The sequence below is a fragment of the Bombina bombina genome, chromosome 1 (assembly GCF_027579735.1).
Source record: "Bombina bombina isolate aBomBom1 chromosome 1, aBomBom1.pri, whole genome shotgun sequence".
Taxonomy (NCBI): Eukaryota; Metazoa; Chordata; class Amphibia; order Anura; family Bombinatoridae; genus Bombina; species Bombina bombina.
Window position 1 is genome coordinate 637,118,248 of NC_069499.1, and position 20,881 is coordinate 637,139,128.

A 20,881-nucleotide genomic window follows, 5' to 3' on the forward strand; every position below is an offset into this window, starting at 1 on the left:
GTGTGTGTTTTTTTTGAAGAAAACAATGTATCTTCTACAACTGCGGACTGATAGTCTGTTGAAGGCACCATAAAGAGAAGTATCAAACGACCTGCCTCAATCACAACTGCTTGAAACTTGGCGGTGGTTGACAAATCTCTTTAAAATTCAGTAACTAGTAAAAATATTTAGGAGCCAAGTTATACTTTTATTAGCCAGACAGTGGTATTTGTATAAAGATATATGGAGGATAACCCAAAAATTTAGGAGCCAGGGGTAAAATTCTAGTGGCTCCCAGGCTTCTGGATTTGTCAAGGCCACGATTATGGTCTCACATGCCCATGTGCCAGGTCCATCTTACATGATGCCATAGGAGCCTTGGCTGATGGCTAAGTTAAGCCCTGTTAGAAACTGTATACGATTTTACGTATTGTGGCACCTAATGAAACTGCTAATATATGAAGTTATGGGTCCCAAGGAGAAGAGGTAGTGCTGCATAGTATGCATGTATTTCTCTTGTAAGGTGTATCCAGTCCACGGATCATCCATTACTTGTGGGATATTCTCCTTCCCAACAGGAAGCTGCAAGAGGATCACCCACAGCAGAGCTGCTATATAGCTCCTCCCCTAACTGCCATACCCAGTCATTCTCTTGCAACTCTCGACAAGCATGGAGGTAGTAAGAGAGAAGTGGTGAAACGTAGTTGTTTTTTTCTTCAATCAAAAGTTTATTTTTAAATGGTACCGGAGTTGTACTATTTTGTCCCAGGCAGAAAATAGAAGAAGAATCTGCCTGTGATTTCTATGATCTTAGCAGGTTGTAACTAAGATCCATTGCTGTTCTCACACATAACTGAAGAGAGAGGTAACTTCAGCTGGGGAATGGCGTGCAGGTTATCCTGCTATGAGGTATGTGCAGTTAATTTTTTTTCTAGAGATGTAAATGCTAGAAAATGCTGCTGATACCAGATTTATGTAAGGTAAGCCTGAATACAGTGATTTAATAGCGACTGGTATCATGCTTACTTTCAGAGGTAATACTCTTATAGATTTGCAATATAAAACGTTTGCTGGCATGTTTAAACGTTTTTATATATACTTTGGTGATAAAACGTTATTGGGGCCTAGTTTTTTTCCACATGGCTGGCTTAAATTTGCCTAGAAACAGTTTCCTGAGGCTTTCCACTGTTTTAATATGAGTGGGAGGGGCCTAATTTAGCGCTTTATTGCGCAGTAACTTTTACAGACTGAGACATCCAGCTTCCTCCAGGAGTCCCCTGAATGCTATAGGACCTCTCTAAAGTGCTCTTAGGCTTTCCAAAGTCGTTTGTTTGGGAAGGTAGGCCCACAGCAGGGCTGTGGCAGTTTGTTGTGACTGTTAAAAAATGTCTATCGTTTTTTGAACGAAGGGGTTAATCATCCATTTGCAAGTGGGTGCATTGCTCTGTTAGCTTATTATACACACTGTAAAAAATTTGTTTGATTTACTGTTTTTTTCACGGTTTTTCAAATTCTGACCTTTTTTATTTTTCTTAAAGGCACAGTATCGTTTTTATTTTTTGCTTGTTAACTTGCTTTAAAGTGTTTTCCAAGCTTGCTAGTCTGTTTAAACATGTCTGACATAGAGGAAACTCCTTGTTCATTATGTTTAGAAGCCATGGTGGAACCCCCTCTTAGAATGTGTACCAAATGTACTGATTTCACTTTAAGTAATAAAGACCATATTTCTCCAACATAGGTGTGTCCGGTCCACGGCGTCATCCTTACTTGTGGGATATTCTCTTCCCCAACAGGAAATGGCAAAGAGCCCAGCAAAGCTGGTCACATGATCCCTCCTAGGCTCCGCCTACCCCAGTCATTCTCTTTGCCGTTGTACAGGCAACATCTCCACGGAGATGGCTTAGAGTTTTTTAGTGTTTAACTGTAGTTTTTCATTATTCAATCAAGAGTTTGTTATTTTCAAATAGTGCTGGTACGTACTATTTACTCAGAAACAGAAAAGAGATGAAGAATTCTGTTTGTATGAGGAAAATGATTTTAGCAACCGTAACTAAAATCCATGGCTGTTCCACACAGGACTGTTGAGAGCATTAACTTCAGTTGGGGGAACAGTTTGCAGTCTTTGCTGCTTGAGGTATGACACATTCTAACAAGACGATGTAATGCTGGAAGCTGTCATTTTCCCTATGGGATCCGGTAAGCCATGTTTATTACGATTGTAAATAAGGGCTTCACAAGGGCTTATTTAGACTGTAGACATTTTTTGGGCTAAATCGATTGATATTAACACTTATTTAGCCTTGAGGAATCATTTATTCTGGGTATTTTGATATAATAATATCGGCAGGCACTGTTTTAGACACCTTATTCTTTAGGGGCTTTCCCAAAGCATAGGCAGAGTCTCATTTTCGCGCCGGTGTTGCGCACTTGTTTTTGAGAGGCATGGCATGCAGTCGCATGTGAGAGGAGCTCTGATACTTAAAAAAGACTTCTGAAGGCATCATTTGGTATCGTATTCCCCTTGGGTTTGGTTGGGTCTCAGCAAAGCAGATACCAGGGACTGTAAAGGGGTTAAAGCTTAAAACGGCTCCGGTTCCGTTATTTTAAGGGTTAAAGCTTCCAAATTTGGTGTGCAATATTTTCAAGGCTTTAAGACACTGTGGTGAAAGTTTGGTGAATTTTGAACAATTCCTTCATGTTTTTTCGCAATTGCAGTAATAAAGTGTGTTCAGTTTAAAATTTAAAGTGACAGTAACGGTTTTATTTCAAAACGTTTTTTGTACTTTCTTATCAAGTTTATGCCTGTTTAACATGTCTGAACTACCAGATAGACTGTGTTCTGAATGTGGGGAAGCCAGAATTCCTATTCATTTAAATAAATGTGATTTATGTGATAATGACAATGATGCCCAAGATGATTCCTCAAGTGAGGGGAGTAAGCATGGTACTGCATCATTCCCTCCTTCGTCTACACGAGTCTTGCCCACTCAGGAGGCCCCTAGTACATCTAGCGCGCCAATACTCCTTACTATGCAACAATTAACGGCTGTAATGGATAATTCTGTCAAAAACATTTTAGCCAAAATGAACCCTGTTCAGCGTAAGCGTGGATGCTCTGTTTTAGTTACTGAAGAGCATGACGACGCTGATATTAATATCTCTGAAGGGCCCCTAACCCAATCTGAGGGGGCCAGGGAGGTTTTGTCTGAGGGAGAAATTACTGATTTAGGGAATATTTCTCAGCAGGCTGAATCTGATGTGATTACTTTTAAATTTAAATTGGAACATCTCCGCATTTTGCTTAAGGAGGTATTATCCACTCTGGATGATTGTGAAAATTTGGTCATCCCAGAGAAACTATGTAAAATGGACAAGTTCCTAGAGGTGCCGGGGCTCCCAGAAGCTTTTCCTATACCCAAGCGGGTGGCGGACCTTGTTAATAAAGAATGGGAAAGGCCCGGTATTCCTTTCGTCCCTCCCCCCATATTTAAAAAATTGTTCCCTATGGTCGACCCCAGAAAGGACTTATGGCAGTCAGTCCCCAAGGTCGAGGGAGCGGTTTCTACTTTAAACAAACGCACCACTATTCCCATAGAGGATAGTTGTGCTTTCAAAGATCCTATGGATAAAAAATTAGAAGGTTTGCTTAAAAAGATGTTTGTTCAGCAGGGTTACCTTCTACAACCCATTTCATGCATTGTCCCTGTCACTACAGCCGCATATTTCTGGTTTGATGAACTGATTAAGGTGCTCGATAGTGACTCGCCTCCTTATGAGGAGATTATGGACAGAGTCAATGCTCTCAAATTGGCTAATTCTTTCACTCTTGACGCCTCTTTGCAATTGGCTAAGTTAGCGGCTAAGAATTCTGGGTTTGCTATTGTGGCGCGCAGAGCGCTTTGGTTGAAATCTTGGTCGGCTGATGCGTCTTCCAAGAACAAGCTACTAAACATTCCTTTCAAGGGGAAAACGCTGTTTGGTCCTGACTTGAAAGAGATTATCTCTGATATCACTGGGGGTAAGGGCCATGCCCTTCCTCAGGATCGGCCTTTCAAGGCAAAAAATAGACCTAATTTTCGTCCCTTTCGTAAAAACGGACCAGCCCAAGGTGCTACGTCCTCTAAGCAAGAAGGTAATACTTCTCAGGCCAAGCCAGCTTGGAGACCAATGCAAGGCTGGAACAAGGGAAAGCAGGCAAAGAAACCTGCCACTGCTACCAAGACAGCATGAAATATCGGCCCCCGATCCGGGACCGGATCTGGTGGGGGGCAGACTCTCTCTCTTCGCTCAGGCTTGGGCAAGAGATGTTCTGGATCCTTGGGCGCTAGAAATAGTCTCCCAGGGTTATCTTCTGGAATTCAAGGGACTTCCCCCAAGGGGAAGGTTCCACAGGTCTCAGTTGTCTTCAGACCACATAAAAAGACAGGCGTTCTTACTTTGCGTAGAAGACCTGTTAAAAATGGGAGTGATTCATCCTGTTCCATTGAGAGAACAAGGGATGGGGTTCTACTCCAATCTGTTCATAGTTCCCAAAAAAGAGGGAACATTCAGACCAATCCTAGATCTCAAGATCTTAAACAAATTTCTCAAGGTCCCATCTTTCAAGATGGAAACCATTCGAACTATCCTTCCTTCCATCCAGGAAGGTCAATTCATGACCACGGTGGATTTAAAGGATGCGTATCTACATATTCCTATCCACAAGGAACATCATCGGTTCCTAAGGTTTGCATTCCTGGACAAACATTACCAGTTCGTGGCGCTTCCTTTCGGATTAGCCACTGCTCCAAGGATTTTCACAAAGGTACTAGGGTCCCTTCTAGCTGTGCTAAGACCAAGGGGCATTGCAGTAGTACCTTACCTGGACGACATTCTAATTCAAGCGTCGTCCCTCCCTCGAGCAAAGGCTCACACGGACATCGTCCTGGCCTTTCTCAGATCGCACGGCTGGAAAGTGAACGTGGAAAAGAGTTCTCTATCCCCGTCAACAAGGGTTCCCTTCTTGGGAACAATTATAGACTCCTCAGAAATGAGGATTTTTCTAACAGAGGCCAGAAAGACAAAGCTCCTGGACTCTTGTCGAATACTTCATTCCGTTCCTCTTCCTTCCGTAGCTCAGTGCATGGAAGTGATCGGGTTGATGGTAGCGGCAATGGACATAGTTCCTTTTGCGCGCATTCATCTAAGACCATTACAACTGTGCATGCTCAGTCAGTGGAATGGGGACTATACAGACTTGTCTCCAAAGATACAAGTAAATCAGAGGACCAGAGACTCACTCCGTTGGTGGCTGTCCCTGGACAACCTGTCACGAGGGATGACATTCCACAGACCAGAGTGGGTCATTGTCACGACCGACGCCAGTCTGATGGGCTGGGGCGCGGTCTGGGGATCCCTGAAAGCTCAGGGTCTTTGGTCTCGGGAAGAATCTCTTCTACCGATAAATATTCTGGAACTGAGAGCGATATTCAATGCTCTCAAGGCTTGGCCTCAGCTAGCGAGGACCAAGTTCATACGGTTTCAATCAGACAACATGACGACTGTTGCGTATATCAACCATCAGGGGGGAACAAGGAGTTCCCTAGCGATGGAAGAAGTGACCAAGATCATTCTATGGGCGGAGTCTCACTCCTGCCACCTGTCTGCTATCCACATCCCGGGAGTGGAAAATTGGGAAGCGGATTTTCTGAGTCGTCAGACATTGCATCCGGGGGAGTGGGAACTCCATCCGGAAATCTTTGCCCAAGTCACTCAACTTTGGGGCATTCCAGACATGGATCTGATGGCCTCTCGTCAGAACTTCAAAGTTCCTTGCTACGGGTCCAGATCCAGGGATCCCAAGGCGGCTCTAGTGGATGCACTAGTAGCACCTTGGACCTTCAAACTAGCTTATGTGTTCCCGCCGTTTCCTCTCATCCCCAGGCTGGTAGCCAGGATCAATCAGGAGAGGGCGTCGGTGATCTTGATAGCTCCTGCGTGGCCACGCAGGACTTGGTATGCAGATCTGGTGAATATGTCATCGGCTCCACCTTGGAAGCTACCTTTGAGACGAGACCTTCTTGTTCAGGGTCCGTTCGAACATCCGAATCTGGTTTCACTCCAGCTGACTGCTTGGAGATTGAACGCTTGATTTTATCGAAGCGAGGTTTCTCAGATTCTGTTATCGATACTCTTGTTCAGGCCAGAAAGCCTGTAACTAGAAAGATTTACCATAAAATTTGGAAAAAATATATCTGTTGGTGTGAATCTAAAGGATTCCCTTGGGACAAGGTTAAGATTCCTAGGATTCTATCCTTCCTTCAAGAAGGATTGGAAAAAGGATTATCGGCAAGTTCCCTGAAGGGACAGATTTCTGCCTTGTCGGTGTTACTTCACAAAAAACTGGCAGCTGTGCCAGATGTTCAAGCCTTTGTTCAGGCTCTGGTTAGAATCAAGCCTGTTTACAAACCTTTGACTCCTCCTTGGAGTCTCAATTTAGTTCTTTCAGTTCTTCAGGGGGTTCCGTTTGAACCCTTACATTCCGTTGATATTAAGTTATTATCTTGGAAAGTTTTGTTTTTAGTTGCAATTTCTTCGGCTAGAAGAGTTTCAGAATTATCTGCTCTGCAGTGTTCTCCTCCTTATCTGGTGTTCCATGCAGATAAGGTGGTTTTACGTACTAAACCTGGTTTTCTTCCAAAAGTTGTTTCTAACAAAAACATTAACCAGGAGATTATCGTACCTTCTCTGTGTCCGAAACCAGTTTCAAAGAAGGAACGCTTGTTGCACAATTTGGATGTTGTTCGCGCTCTAAAATTCTATTTAGATGCTACAAAGGATTTTAGACAAACATCTTCCCTGTTTGTTGTTTATTCAGGTAAAAGGAGAGGTCAAAAAGCAACTTCTACCTCTCTCTCTTTTTGGATTAAAAGCATCATCAGATTGGCTTACGAGACTGCCGGACGGCAGCCTCCCGAAAGAATCACGGCTCATTCCACTAGGGCTGTGGCTTCCACATGGGCCTTCAAGAACGAGGCTTCTGTTGATCAGATATGTAGGGCAGCGACTTGGTCTTCACTGCACACTTTTACCAAATTTTACAAGTTTGATACTTTTGCTTCTTCTGAGGCTATTTTTGGGAGAAAGGTTTTGCAAGCCGTGGTGCCTTCCATTTAGGTGACCTGATTTGCTCCCTCCCTTCATCCGTGTCCTAAAGCTTTGGTATTGGTTCCCACAAGTAAGGATGACGCCGTGGACCGGACACACCTATGTTGGAGAAAACAGAATTTATGTTTACCTTATAAATTTCTTTCTCCAACGGTGTGTCCGGTCCACGGCCCGCCCTGGTTTTTTAATCAGGTCTGATAATTTATTTTCTTTAACTACAGTCACCACGGTACCATATGGTTTCTCCTATGCTATTATTCCTCCTTAACGTCGGTCGAATGACTGGGGTAGGCGGAGCCTAGGAGGGATCATGTGACCAGCTTTGCTGGGCTCTTTGCCATTTCCTGTTGGGGAAGAGAATATCCCACAAGTAAGGATGACGCCGTGGACCGGACACACCGTTGGAGAAAGAAATTTATCAGGTAAACATAAATTCTGTTTTTGTCTTTAAAAAATTTATCACCAGAGGAATCTGACGAGGGGGAAGTTATGCCGACTAACTCGCCCCACGTGTCAGAACCTTTAAATCCCGCTCAAGGGACTCACGCTCTAATGGCGCCAAGTACATCTAGTGCGCCCATAGCGTTTACTTTTCAAGACATGGCGGCGGTCATGGATAATACCCTGTCAGCGGTATTATCCAGACTACCTGGGTTTAGAGGAAAGCGAGACAGCTCTGGAGTTAGAAGAAATACAGAGCATACTGACGCTTTAAGAGCTATGTCTGATACTCCCTCACAATATACAGAAGCTGAGGAAGGAGAGCTTCTTTCTGTGGGTGATGTTTCTGACTCAGGGAAAAAGATTCAACCTGATTCTGATATGTCTACATTTAAATTTAAGCTTGAACACCTCCGCGTGTTGCTCAGGGAGGTTTTAGCTGCTCTGAATGACTGTGGTACAATTGCAGTGCCAGAAAAATTGTGTAGATTGGACAAATACTATGCAGTGCCGGTGTGCACTGTTTTTCCAATACCTAAAAGGTTTACAGAAATTATTACTAAGGAATGGGATAGACCAGGTGTGCCGTTCTCTCCCCCTCCTATTTTTAAGAAAATGTTTCCAATAGATGCCACCACACGGGACTTATGGCAGACAGTCCCTAAGGTGGAGGGAGCAGTTTCTACCCTAGCTAAGCGTACTACTATCCCTGTCGAGGACAGTTGTGCTTTCTCAGATCCAATGGATAAAAAGTTAGAGGGTTACCTTAAGAAAACGTTTATTCAACAAGGTTTTATTCTACAGCCCCTTGCATGCATTGCCCCAGTCACTGCTGCTGCGGCTTTCTGGTTTGAGTCTCTGGAAGAGGCTTTACAGGTAGAGACCCCATTGGATGACATACTTGACAAGCTTAGAGCACTTAAGCTAGACAATTCTTTCGTTTCCGATGCCATTGTTCATTTGACTAAACTAACGGCTAAAAATTCTGGTTTTGCTATTCAAGCGCGCAGGGCGCTATGGCTTAAATCATGGTCAGCTGACGTTACTTCAAAGTCTAAGCTGCTTAACATTCCCTTTAAGGGGCAAACCCTGTTCGGGCCTGGTTTGAAGGAGATCATTTCTGATATCACTGGAGGAAAAGGTCATGCCCTTCCTCAGGATAGGTCCAAATCAAGGGCCAAACAGACTAATTTTCGTGCCTTTCGAAACTTCAAGGCGAGTGCGGCATCAACTTCCTCTAATGCAAAACAAGAGGGAACTTTTGCCCAGTCCAAGTCGGTCTGTAGACCTAACCAGACCTGGAACAAAGGTAAGCAGGCCAAAAAGCCTGCTGCTTCCCCTAAGACAGCATGAAGTATCAGCCCCCTATCCGGTAACGGATCTAGTAGGGGGCAGACTTTGGCTCTTCACCCAGGCTTGGGCAAGAGATGTCCAGGATCCCTGGGCGTTGGAAATTGTATCCCAGGGATATCTTCTGGATTTCAGAGCTTCTCCTCCAAAAGGGAGATTTCACCTTTCACAATTATCTGCAAACCAGATAAAGAGAGAGGCATTCTTACACTGTGTTCAAGACTTCCTAGTTATGAGAGTGATCCATCCAGTTCCAAAGGAGGAACAAGGACAGGGATTTTACTCAAATCTGTTTGTGGTTCCCAAAAAAGAGGGAACCTTCAGACCAATTTTAGATCTCAAGATCTTAAACAAATTCCTCAGTCCCATCATTCAAGATGGAGACTATTCGTACCATCCTACCTATGATCCAGGAGGGTCAATTCATGACTACAGTGGATTTAAAGGATGCTTATCTTCACATTCCGATACACAAAGATCATCATCGCTTTCTCAGGTTTGCCTTCCTGAACAGGCATTACCAGTTTGTAGCTCTTCCCTTTGGGTTAGCTACAGCCCCAAGAATCTTTACGAAGGTTCTGGGGTCACTTCTGGCGGTCCTAAGACCGCGGGGCATATCAGTGGCCCCTTATTTAGACGACATTCTGATACAGGCGTCAAATTTCCAAATTGCCAAGTCTCATACTGACATAGTTTTGGCATTTCTGAGGTCGCATGGGTGGAAGGTGAACGAAGAAAAGAGTTCTCTATCCCCTCTCACAAGAGTCTCCTTTCTGGGAACTCTAATAGATTCTGTAGAAATTAGGATTTACCTGACAGAGTCCAGGTTATCAAAACTTCTAAATTCCTGCCGTGTTCTTTATTCCACTTCTCGCCCTTCGGTGGCTCAGTGTATGGAAGTAATCGGCTTAATGGTAGCGGCAATGGACATAGTGCCGTTTGCACGCCTACATCTCAGACCGCTGCAACTATGCATGCTCAGTCAGTGGAATGGGGATTACACAGATTTGTCCCCTCTACTAAATCTGGATCAAGAGACCAGGGATTCTCTTCTCTGGTGGCTATCTCGGGTCCATCTGTCCAAGGGAATGACCTTTCACAGGCCAGATTGGACAATTGTCACGACAGATGCCAGCCTTCTAGGCTGGGGGGCAGTCTGGAACTCCCTGAAGGCTCAGGGATCGTGGACTCAGGAGGAGTCAATTCTTCCAATAAACATTCTGGAACTAAGAGAGATATTCAATGCTCTTCAGGCTTGGCCTCAGCAAGCGACAATGAGGTTCATCAGATTTCAGTCGGACAACATCACGACTGTGGCTTACATCAACCATCAAGGGGGAACAAGGAGTTCCCTAGCGATGTTAGAAGTCTCAAAGATAATTCGCTGGGCAGAGATTCACTCTTGCCACCTATCAGCTATCCATATCCCAGGTGTAGAGAACTGGGAGGCGGATTTTCTAAGTCGACAGACTTTTCATCCAGGGGAGTGGGAACTCCATCCGGAGGTGTTTGCACAATTGATTCATCGTTGGGGCAAACCAGAACTGGATCTCATGGCGTCTCGCCAGAACGCCAAACTTCCTTGTTACGGATCCAGGTCCAGGGACCCCAAGGCAACGCTGATAGATGCTCTAGCAGCGCTTTGGTCCTTAAACCTGGCTTATGTGTTTCCACCGTTTCCTCTGCTCCCTCGCCTGATTGCCAAAATCAAGCAGGAGAGAGCATCGGTGATCTTGATAGCGCTCTGCGTGGCCACGCAGGACTTGGTATGCAGATCTGGTGGACATGTCATCCTTTCCACCATGGACTCTGCCGCTGAGACAGGACCTTCTACTTCAAGGTCCTTTCAACCATCCAAATCTAATTTCTCTGAGACTGACTGCCTGGAGATTGAACGCTTGATTTTATCAAAGCGTGGCTTCTCCGAGTCAGTCATTGATACCTTAATTCAGGCACGAAAGCCTGTCACCAGGAAAATCTATCATAAGATATGGCGTAAATATCTTTATTGGTGTGAATCCAAGGGCTACTCATGGATTAAGGTCAGGATTCCCAGGATATTATCTTTTCTCCAAGAAGGATTGGAAAAAGGATTGTCCGCTAGTTCCTTAAAGGGACAGATTTCTGCTCTGTCTATTCTTTTGCACAAGCGTCTGGCGGATGTTCCAGACGTTCAGGCATTTTGTCAGGCTTTAGTTAGAATCAAGCCTGTGTTTAAACCTGTTGCTCCGCCTTGGAGCTTAAATTTGGTTCTTAAAGTTCTTCAAGGGGTTCCGTTTGAACCTCTTCATTCCATAGATATCAAACTTTTTTCTTGGAAAGTTCTTTTCTTGGTAGCTATTTCCTCGGCTCGTAGAGTTTGAGTTATCTGCCTTACAATGTGATTCTCCTTATCTGATCTTCCATGCAGATAAGGTAGTTCTGCGTACCAAACCTGGGTTTTTACCTAAGGTGGTATCTAATAAGAATATCAATCAGGAGATTGTTGTTCCATCATTGTGTCCTAATCCTTCTTCAAAAAAGGAACGTCTATTACACAATCTTGATGTGGTTCGTGCTTTAAAGTATTATTTACAAGCTACTAAAGATTTTCGTCAAACATCTGCTTTGTTTGTTGTCTACTCTGGACAGAGGAGAGGCCAAAAGGCTTCGGCAACCTCTTTCGTTTTGGCTAAGAAGCATAATCCGCTTAGCTTATGAGACTGCTGGCCAGCAGCCTCCTGAAAGGATTACAGCTCATTCTACTAGAGCTGTGGCTTCCACATGGGCCTTTAAAAATGAGGCTTCTGTTGAACAGATTTGCAAGGCGGCGACTTGGTCTTCGCTTCATACCTTTTTAAAATTCTATAAATTTGATACTTTTGCTTCTTCGGGAGGCTATTTTTGGGAGAGAGGTTTTACATGCAGTGGTACCTTCCATTTAAGTACCTGCCTTGTCCCTTCATCCGTGTACTTTAGCTTTGGTATTGGTATCCCACAAGTAATGGATGATCCGTGGACTTAATACACCTTACAAGAGAAAACATAATTTATGCTTACCTGATAAATTTATTTCTCTTGTGGTGTATCCAGTCCACGGCCCGCCCTGTCATTTTAAGGCAGGTGTTTTTTAATTTTAAACTTCAGTCACCACTGCACCCTATGGTTTCTCCTTTCTCTGCTTGTCTTCGGTCGAATGACTGGATATGGCAGTTAGGGGAGGAGCTATATAGCAGCTCTGCTGTGGGTGATCCTCTTACAACTTCCTGTTGGGAAGGAGAATATCCCACAAGTAATGGATGATCCGTGGACTGGATACACCACAAGAGAAATAAATTTATCAGGTAAGCATAAATTATGTTTTTTACTCCCTTACTGCTGACATAAAGGTTTATTTCATTCTAAAAGTCGGTTGCTTGATTAATTTTATGCGACTGAGATTAGTTTTGGAATTTGAATAAAGTAGTTTTCAGCAACCTCTTGTCTTGAAACTACCTCACTCTAATACTTTTTTTTATTTTTTATTTTTTTGGTAACAGAATATAGTCGTTTTGAGACGAAGATCCATGACCTGCGAGAACAAATGATGAACAGCAGTATGAGCTCTGGATCCGGATCATTGCGGACCAGTGAAAAGAGGTCCCTCTATGTCAGGTAAACACTGCTCACATAGAACACACTAGTACATCAGTAAGTGTCACAGACAGAGCTAAATATAGAATAAAGATATGCAGAGATAAATAGCAAAATTGACTTTGAAAGCACAGAAACATAGATTTTGTCAGCAGATAAAAACCACAGGCCCTATAAGAATGCCCATGTTTCCTATTAAATGTAAGCTAAATTAGTTGGGATAGCCTTGTGCTTATTCCAGGCATTCTCCCTAACAGTGTTTGTCTTTGCCACCTTCAATAAGAGTTTATTCCATGAATCAACCATTTTTACATAACTTAAAAACATCCCTCTATAGAGTTGACATAAAAGGAGCATTTAACCTCTTAGCTACTGCTAATTTCACACCCTTGTACTGAGCTGTTTTGGAGCTTTTTACATGCTCACAATTAAGCACTAGTGGAAGTCACAAACTATTTTTTTTTTCCACCAAGAAAAGTTAGCTAGATAATTCCTTTATTACCTATTCCCAGTTCTGCATAACCAACATGGATATATAAATATACTTTCCTTCTTAATATAAGGAGAGTCCGCGGCTTCATTCGTTACTGTTGGGAAATACTGAACCTGGCCACCAGGAGGAGGCAAAGGCTTAAATACCTCTCCCACTTTCCCCATCCCCCAGTCATTCTTTGCCTTTCATCACAGGAGAATGGCAGAGAAGAGTAGTGCCGTTAACTTTTCCTGTACCTGTAAAAATGGCGAACATCATTAAGAACGAATGGAATAGAATTGGATCTTCCTTTTCCCCTTCGTCTTCCTTTAAAAAATTATTCCCGGACTCTTAATTGGAGTTGTGGGGTTCCGTCCCTAAGGTGGATGGTGCTATCTCCACACTGGCTGGGCGTACTACTATCCTACTTAAGAATAGCTTGTCGTTCAGAGTGCCGATGGATAAGAAGATGGAAACTTTTCTCCGAAATGTTTCAGCCAGCAACAGCTGTTGCCTCGGTTGCTGGAGCTGTGGCCTGCTGGTGCGACTCCTTATCGGAATTGATCTAGGTTGAGGGTCCCCCTCGATGTTATTCAAGAAAGAATTAAGGCCTTGAGAATAGCTAATTCTTTTATCTGTGATGCAAACATGCAGATAATTTGCCTAAATGCTAAGATTTCTTTTTTTTTTGTGCAGACTCATCAGACACTCTGGCTGAAATCCTGGTCTGCGGATATGACTTCTAAGTCTAGACTCCTTTCCCTTCCTTTTAAGGGAAAGGTTTTATTTGGTCCAGGCCTGGACTTCATTATCTCCACGGTTACAGGGGGCAAGGGTGCCTTCCTACCGCAGGATAAAAAGAACAAGTCTAAGGGACAAGGCTCTAATTTTCATTCTGAGAAATCCCAGCAACAACAGTCCTCCTCTAAGACCGATCAAGCCAAGAGTACTTGGTAACCGGCTCAATCCTGGAATAAATCAAAGCAGAACAAGAAGCCTGCTGAGATCAAGTCGGCATGAAGGGGCAGCCCCCTATCCGGCGCTGGGTCATGTAGGGGGCAGACTGTCTTTTTTTTTTTTCATACCCTTGGCTCAGGGACGTGCAGGATCCATGGGTCCTGGAGGTCATAGCTCAGGGATACAAGATAGGTTTCAAATCTCAACCACCCAAGGGCAGATTTCTCCTTTCAAGCCTGTCTTTAAAGACAGAAAAGAGGGAAGCCTTTCTGGAGTGCGTGCGGGATCTGTCCTCCCTAGGGGTCATTGTCCCGGTTCCTATCGCAGAAAGAGGTTTGGGATACTATTGAAACCTGTTTGTGGTCCCAAAGAAGGAGGGAACTTTACGCTCGATTCTGGACTTAAAGTGCTTAAACAAGATTCTAAATGTCCCCTCGTTCAAGATGGAGACAATAAGGCCCATTCTTCCTCTAGTTCAGGAAAAATAGTTCAAGACCACTACAGATCTGAAGGATGCTTACCTTCACGTTCAAATCCACAAGGATCACTTCTAGTTCCTAAGGTTTGCATTCCTGGACCAGTACTTCCAATTTATTGCACTTCCGTTTGGTTTAGCTACTGCTCCAAGAATTTTTACAAAGGTTCTAGGGGCTTTTCTTGCCTTTGCCAGAACCCGGGGTATAGCAGTAGCTCCCTACTTGGACAATATTCTGGTACAAGCACCATCTTTTCGTCTGGCGGAGGACCATTCGGTATCTCTTCTCGCTCTTCTTCGATCTCATGGATGGCAGATAAACTTAGAAAAGAGTTCTCTGATTCCAAGCACTAGGGTAGAATTCCTGGGTACTATAATATACTCCATATCCATGAGGATATTTCTAACAGACCAGAGATGTTGCTAGCTAGCTTTGGCATGTCTTGTCCCCCGGACCCCCTTAAGGCTCAGTGTCCAGCATGGACATAATACTCTTTGCCAGGTTTCCGTCTCAGACCCTTATAACTGTGCATGCTGAGGCAGTGGAACGGCGATCATTCGGATCTGTCTCAACAGATTTCCCTGGACAACCGGTCGACCTCGGTGGCCTACATCAACCATCGGGGTGGAAAGAGAAGCTCCTTAGCAATGAGGGAAGTGTCTCAGATTCTGTAGTGGGCGGAAGCCCACAGCTGTTCTCTGTCAGCGATCCACATTCCAGGTGTGGACAACTGGAAGCGGATTTTCTCAGCAGACAATCCTTTCATCCAGGGGAATGGTCTCTCCATCCCAAAGTGTTTGCGGAGATATGCTACAGGTGGGGGACGCCGGAGATAGATCTCATGGCGTCTCGTCTCAATACCAAGCTACCCAGATATGGGTCGAGGTCCAGGGATCCTCAGGTGGAGCTAATAGATGCATTAGCAGTGCCTTGGAGGTTCAATATAATTTACCTTTTCTCGCAGTTACCACTCCTTCCTCGTGTAGTGGCCCGCATCAGTGATACTAATTGCTCCATCGTGGCCTCTGATGTGGTGCGTGGATCTGGTGGGGATGTCATCTTCTCCTCTGTGGAAGTTACCTTGTCTCAGGGATCTGCTGGAACAGGGTCCTTTTGTTCATCAAACTCTAGATTCGTTTGAACGCTTAGTCCTAGCCAAGAGTTTTTTTCTGAGAGTTGTTACACTCATTCAAGCTCGTAAGCCGGTTACTCGTCGCATCTATCATAAGGTGTGGAGAACCTATTTTTCTCCAACATAGGTGTGTCCGGTCCACGGCGTCATCCTTACTTGTGGGATATTCTCTTCCCCAACAGGAAATGGCAAAGAGCCCAGCAAAGCTGGTCACATGATCCCTCCTAGGCTCCGCCTACCCCAGTCATTCTCTTTGCCGTTGTACAGGCAACATCTCCACGGAGATGGCTTAGAGTTTTTTAGTGTTTAACTGTAGTTTTTCATTATTCAATCAAGAGTTTGTTATTTTCAAATAGTGCTGGTACGTACTATTTACTCAGAAACAGAAAAGAGATGAAGAATTCTGTTTGTATGAGGAAAATGATTTTAGCAACCGTAACTAAAATCCATGGCTGTTCCACACAGGACTGTTGAGAGCATTAACTTCAGTTGGGGGAACAGTTTGCAGTCTTTGCTGCTTGAGGTATGACACATTCTAACAAGACGATGTAATGCTGGAAGCTGTCATTTTCCCTATGGGATCCGGTAAGCCATGTTTATTACGATTGTAAATAAGGGCTTCACAAGGGCTTATTTAGACTGTAGACATTTTTTGGGCTAAATCGATTGATATTAACACTTATTTAGCCTTGAGGAATCATTTATTCTGGGTATTTTGATATAATAATATCGGCAGGCACTGTTTTAGACACCTTATTCTTTAGGGGCTTTCCCAAAGCATAGGCAGAGTCTCATTTTCGCGCCGGTGTTGCGCACTTGTTTTTGAGAGGCATGGCATGCAGTCGCATGTGAGAGGAGCTCTGATACTTAAAAAAGACTTCTGAAGGCATCATTTGGTATCGTATTCCCCTTGGGTTTGGTTGGGTCTCAGCATAGCAGATACCAGGGACTGTAAAGGGGTTAAAGCTTAAAACGGCTCCGGTTCCGTTATTTTAAGGGTTAAAGCTTCCAAATTTGGTGTGCAATATTTTCAAGGCTTTAAGACACTGTGGTGAAAGTTTGGTGAATTTTGAACAATTCCTTCATGTTTTTTCGCAATTGAATATGTCATCGGCTCCACCTTGGAAGCTACCTTTGAGACGAGACCTTCTTGTTCAGGGTCCGTTCGAACATCCGAATCTGGTTTCACTCCAGCTGACTGCTTGGAGATTGAACGCTTGATTTTATCGAAGCGAGGTTTCTCAGATTCTGTTATCGATACTCTTGTTCAGGCCAGAAAGCCTGTAACTAGAAAGATTTACCATAAAATTTGGAAAAAATATATCTGTTGGTGTGAATCTAAAGGATTCCCTTGGGACAAGGTTAAGATTCCTAGGATTCTATCCTTCCTTCAAGAAGGATTGGAAAAAGGATTATCGGCAAGTTCCCTGAAGGGACAGATTTCTGCCTTGTCGGTGTTACTTCACAAAAAACTGGCAGCTGTGCCAGATGTTCAAGCCTTTGTTCAGGCTCTGGTTAGAATCAAGCCTGTTTTCAAACCTTTGACTCCTCCTTGGAGTCTCAATTTAGTTCTTTCAGTTCTTCAGGGGGTTCCGTTTGAACCCTTACATTCCGTTGATATTAAGTTATTATCTTGGTAAGTTTTGTTTTTAGTTGCAATTTCTTCGGCTAGAAGAGTTTCAGAATTATCTGCTCTGCAGTGTTCTCCTCCTTATCTGGTGTTCCATGCAGATAAGGTGGTTTTACGTACTAAACCTGGTTTTCTTCCAAAAGTTGTTTCTAACAAAAACATTAACCAGGAGATTATCGTACCTTCTCTGTGTCCGAAAGAAGGAACGCTTGTTGCACAATTTGGATGTTGTTCGCGCTCTAAAATTCTATTTAGATGCTACAAAGGATTTTAGACAAACATCTTCCCTGTTTGTTGTTTATTCAGGTAAAAGGAGAGGTCAAAAAGCAACTTCTACCTCTCTCTCTTTTTGGATTAAAAGCATCATCAGATTGGCTTACGAGACTGCCGGACGGCAGCCTCCCGAAAGAATCACGGCTCATTCCACTAGGGCTGTGGCTTCCACATGGGCCTTCAAGAACGAGGCTTCTGTTGATCAGATATGTAGGGCAGCGACTTGGTCTTCACTGCACACTTTTACCAAATTTTACAAGTTTGATACTTTTGCTTCTTCTGAGGCTATTTTTGGGAGAAAGGTTTTGCAAGCCGTGGTGCCTTCCATTTAGGTGACCTGATTTGCTCCCTCCCTTCATCCGTGTCCTAAAGCTTTGGTATTGGTTCCCACAAGTAAGGATGACGCCGTGGACCGGACACACCTATGTTGGAGAAAACAGAATTTATGTTTACCTGATAAATTTCTTTCTCCAACGGTGTGTCCGGTCCACGGCCCGCCCTGGTTTTTTAATCAGGTCTGATAATTTATTTTCTTTAACTACAGTCACCACGGTACCATATGGTTTCTCCTATGCTATTATTCCTCCTTAACGTCGGTCGAATGACTGGGGTAGGCGGAGCCTAGGAGGGATCATGTGACCAGCTTTGCTGGGCTCTTTGCCATTTCCTGTTGGGGAAGAGAATATCCCACAAGTAAGGATGACGCCGTGGACCGGACACACCGTTGGAGAAAGAAATTTATCAGGTAAACATAAATTCTGTTATTCTGGTGTGAAGAGCGTGGATTCCCCTGGCATTAAGTTAAGGTTGCCAGGATCCTATTGTTTCTCCAGGATGGACTGGAGAATGGTCTTTCTGTCTGTTCCCTGAGGGGACAGGTTTCGGCCCTGTCTGTTTTACTGCACAAGAGGCTCTCAGAGCTTCCAGATGTAGTCCTTTTGTTAAGGCTCTGATTAGGATCAGACCCGTGTTTATATCTAAGGCTCCTCCTTGGAGTCTGAATCTTGTTCTTAAAGTTTTGCAGTGGGCTCCGTTTTGAAGCCTATGCATGATATTGACATTAAGTTGTTATCCTGGAAGGTTCTTTTTCTACTGGCTATTGCGTCTGTGCACAAAGAATCTGAGATTGCCGCTTCGCAATGTAAGCCTCCTTATCTGTTAAGGCTGTCCTACGTACTAAGTTAGGGTTTTTCCCTAAGGTTGTGTCAGACCGCAACATCAATCAAGAGATTGTGGTTCCTTCCTTGTGTCCTAATCCTCCTTCTTTGAAGGAACGTTTGCTTTATAATTTGGATGTGTTTCGAGCCTTGAAGTTCTATCTTCAGGCTACTAAGGATTTTAGACAAACTCCTTCCTTGTTTGTTGCCTATTCTGGGAAGCGTAAAGGGGCAGAAGGTCTCTTTGGTTAAGGAGTGTTATCCGCTTAGCTTATGAGACAGCGGGACATAAGCCTCCTCAGAATTGTGGCTCATTCTACTAGAGCAGTGGCTTCCTCTAAAGCCTTTAAGAACAAGGCCTCTCTGGATCAGATTTTTAAGGCGGCTGCCTGGTCCTCTTTACATACTTTTTCTAAATTTTACAAGTTTGATGTTTTTGCTTTGGCTGAAGCAGCCTTCGGCAGAAAGATTTTGCAGGCTGTGGTGCCCTCAGATTAGGGTCCACCTCTCTTTTTGTCCCTCCTGTTATCATTCAGTGTCCTCTAGAGCTTGGGTATAAGTTTCCCAAAAGTAAGGAATGAAGCCGTGGACTCTCCTTATATTAAGAAGGAAAACATAAATTATGCTTACCAGATAATTTCATCTCCTTCTGAATAAGCTGAGTCCACGGCCCCTGCACGTGTTCTCCAATGGGCGGCCCCCTAAATTATATTTTTCTTTTGGCACCTTTTATACCCTGATATTTCTCCTACTGTTCCTTGTTCCCTAAGCAGAATGACTGGGGGAAATGGGAGAGGTATTTAAGCCTTTGCCTGGGGTGTCTTTGCCTCCTCCTGGTGGCCAGGTTCAGTATTTCCCAGCAGTAAGGAATTAAGCCGTGGACTCTCCTTATACAGCAGGAAATGAAAATATCTGGTAAGCATAATTTTGTGTTTTACAGCTTTGATTACCTTTTATCTAAGCCTTTGCAGACTGCCATCTTATCTAATTTCGTTTGACAGACTTGCATTTTAGCCAATCTTTGCTGACTCCACGGGAGTGAGCACAATGTTACCTATGTGACACATATGAACTAGCAGTGTCTAACTGAAAAATGTTTAAAAGGCATTGAGATGAGAGGTGGCCTTCAATGGCTTAGAAATTAGCATATGAGCCTACCTAGGTTTAGGTTTCAACAATGAATACCAAGAGAATAAAGCAGATTTGATGATCAAAGTAAATTAGAAAGTTGTTTAAAATTGCATGTGCTGTCTGAATCATGAAAGATTAATTTCTCCTGTTAAGTGTAGTCAGTCCACGGGTCATCCATTACTTATGGGATTATATCTCCTCCCTAACAGGAAGTGCAAGAGGATCACCCAAGCAGAGCTGCTATATAGCTCCTCCCCTCTACGTCATATCCAGTCATTCTCTTGCACCTAACTAAAGATAGGACGTGTGAGAGGACTGTGGTGTGTTAAACTTAGTTTTTATTTCTTCAATCAAAAGTTTGTTATTTTAAACGGCACCGGAGTGTGTTGTTTGTTCTCAGGCAGCATTAGAAGAAGAATCTGCCTGAGTTTTTCTATGATCTTAGCGGTCGTAACTAAGATCCACTTGCTGTTCTCGGCCATTCTGAGGAGTGAGGTAACTTCAGAACAGGGGATAGCATGCAGGGCCCACCTGCAAGGAGGTATGTGCAGTAAATTATTTTCTAAGGAATGGAATTGACTGAGAAAATACTGCTAATACCGATGTAATGTAAGTGCAGCCTTAAATGCAGTAGTAGCTACTGGTATCAGGCTGATATGTATGTAAGTATACTCTGAGGTATTTCTGGGGAATGGAATTTCACTGAGAAAATACTGTCAATATTAAAGTAATATTTGAACCTGCACTGCAGTGAAAGCGACTAGCAGCAGGCTTATTAATAACACTTCATAATTTTCAATTTTTAAAACATTTACTGGCATGTTAATCGTTTTTTCTGAGGTACTTGGTGATAAAACTTTATGGGCATGATTTTTACCACATGGCTGTCGTTTTTTTCTGAATAAAAACAGTTTACTGAGCTTCCCCACTGTTGTAATATGAGTGGGAGGGGCCTATTTTAGCGCTTTATTGCGCAGTAAAAATTTTGTCACAGTCTTCCTATTTCTTCCTCCATGATCCAGGACGTCTCTACAGAGCCCAGGGGTCTCCAAAATTAGTTTGAGGGAGGTAATCAGTAGGCCTGTCAAAAATAATCGTTTTGACGATGCATCGCGATGCGGCATG

The 20,881-nt window shown here is 43.6% G+C and overlaps 1 protein-coding gene across 5 annotated transcripts in view; it reads left to right on the plus strand.

Annotated features, from left to right (window-relative positions):
• DLG3 (discs large MAGUK scaffold protein 3) overlaps positions 1-20,881 on the plus strand; it is a 482,093-nt gene that overhangs the window by 329,214 nt on the left and 131,998 nt on the right. For all 5 annotated transcript variants that reach the window (XM_053699068.1, XM_053699069.1, XM_053699070.1 and 2 more), the window contains one exon: positions 12,435-12,549. In XM_053699068.1, coding sequence (XP_053555043.1) covers positions 12,435-12,549 — 115 coding nt within the window. The remainder of the gene's footprint in view (positions 1-12,434; positions 12,550-20,881) is intronic.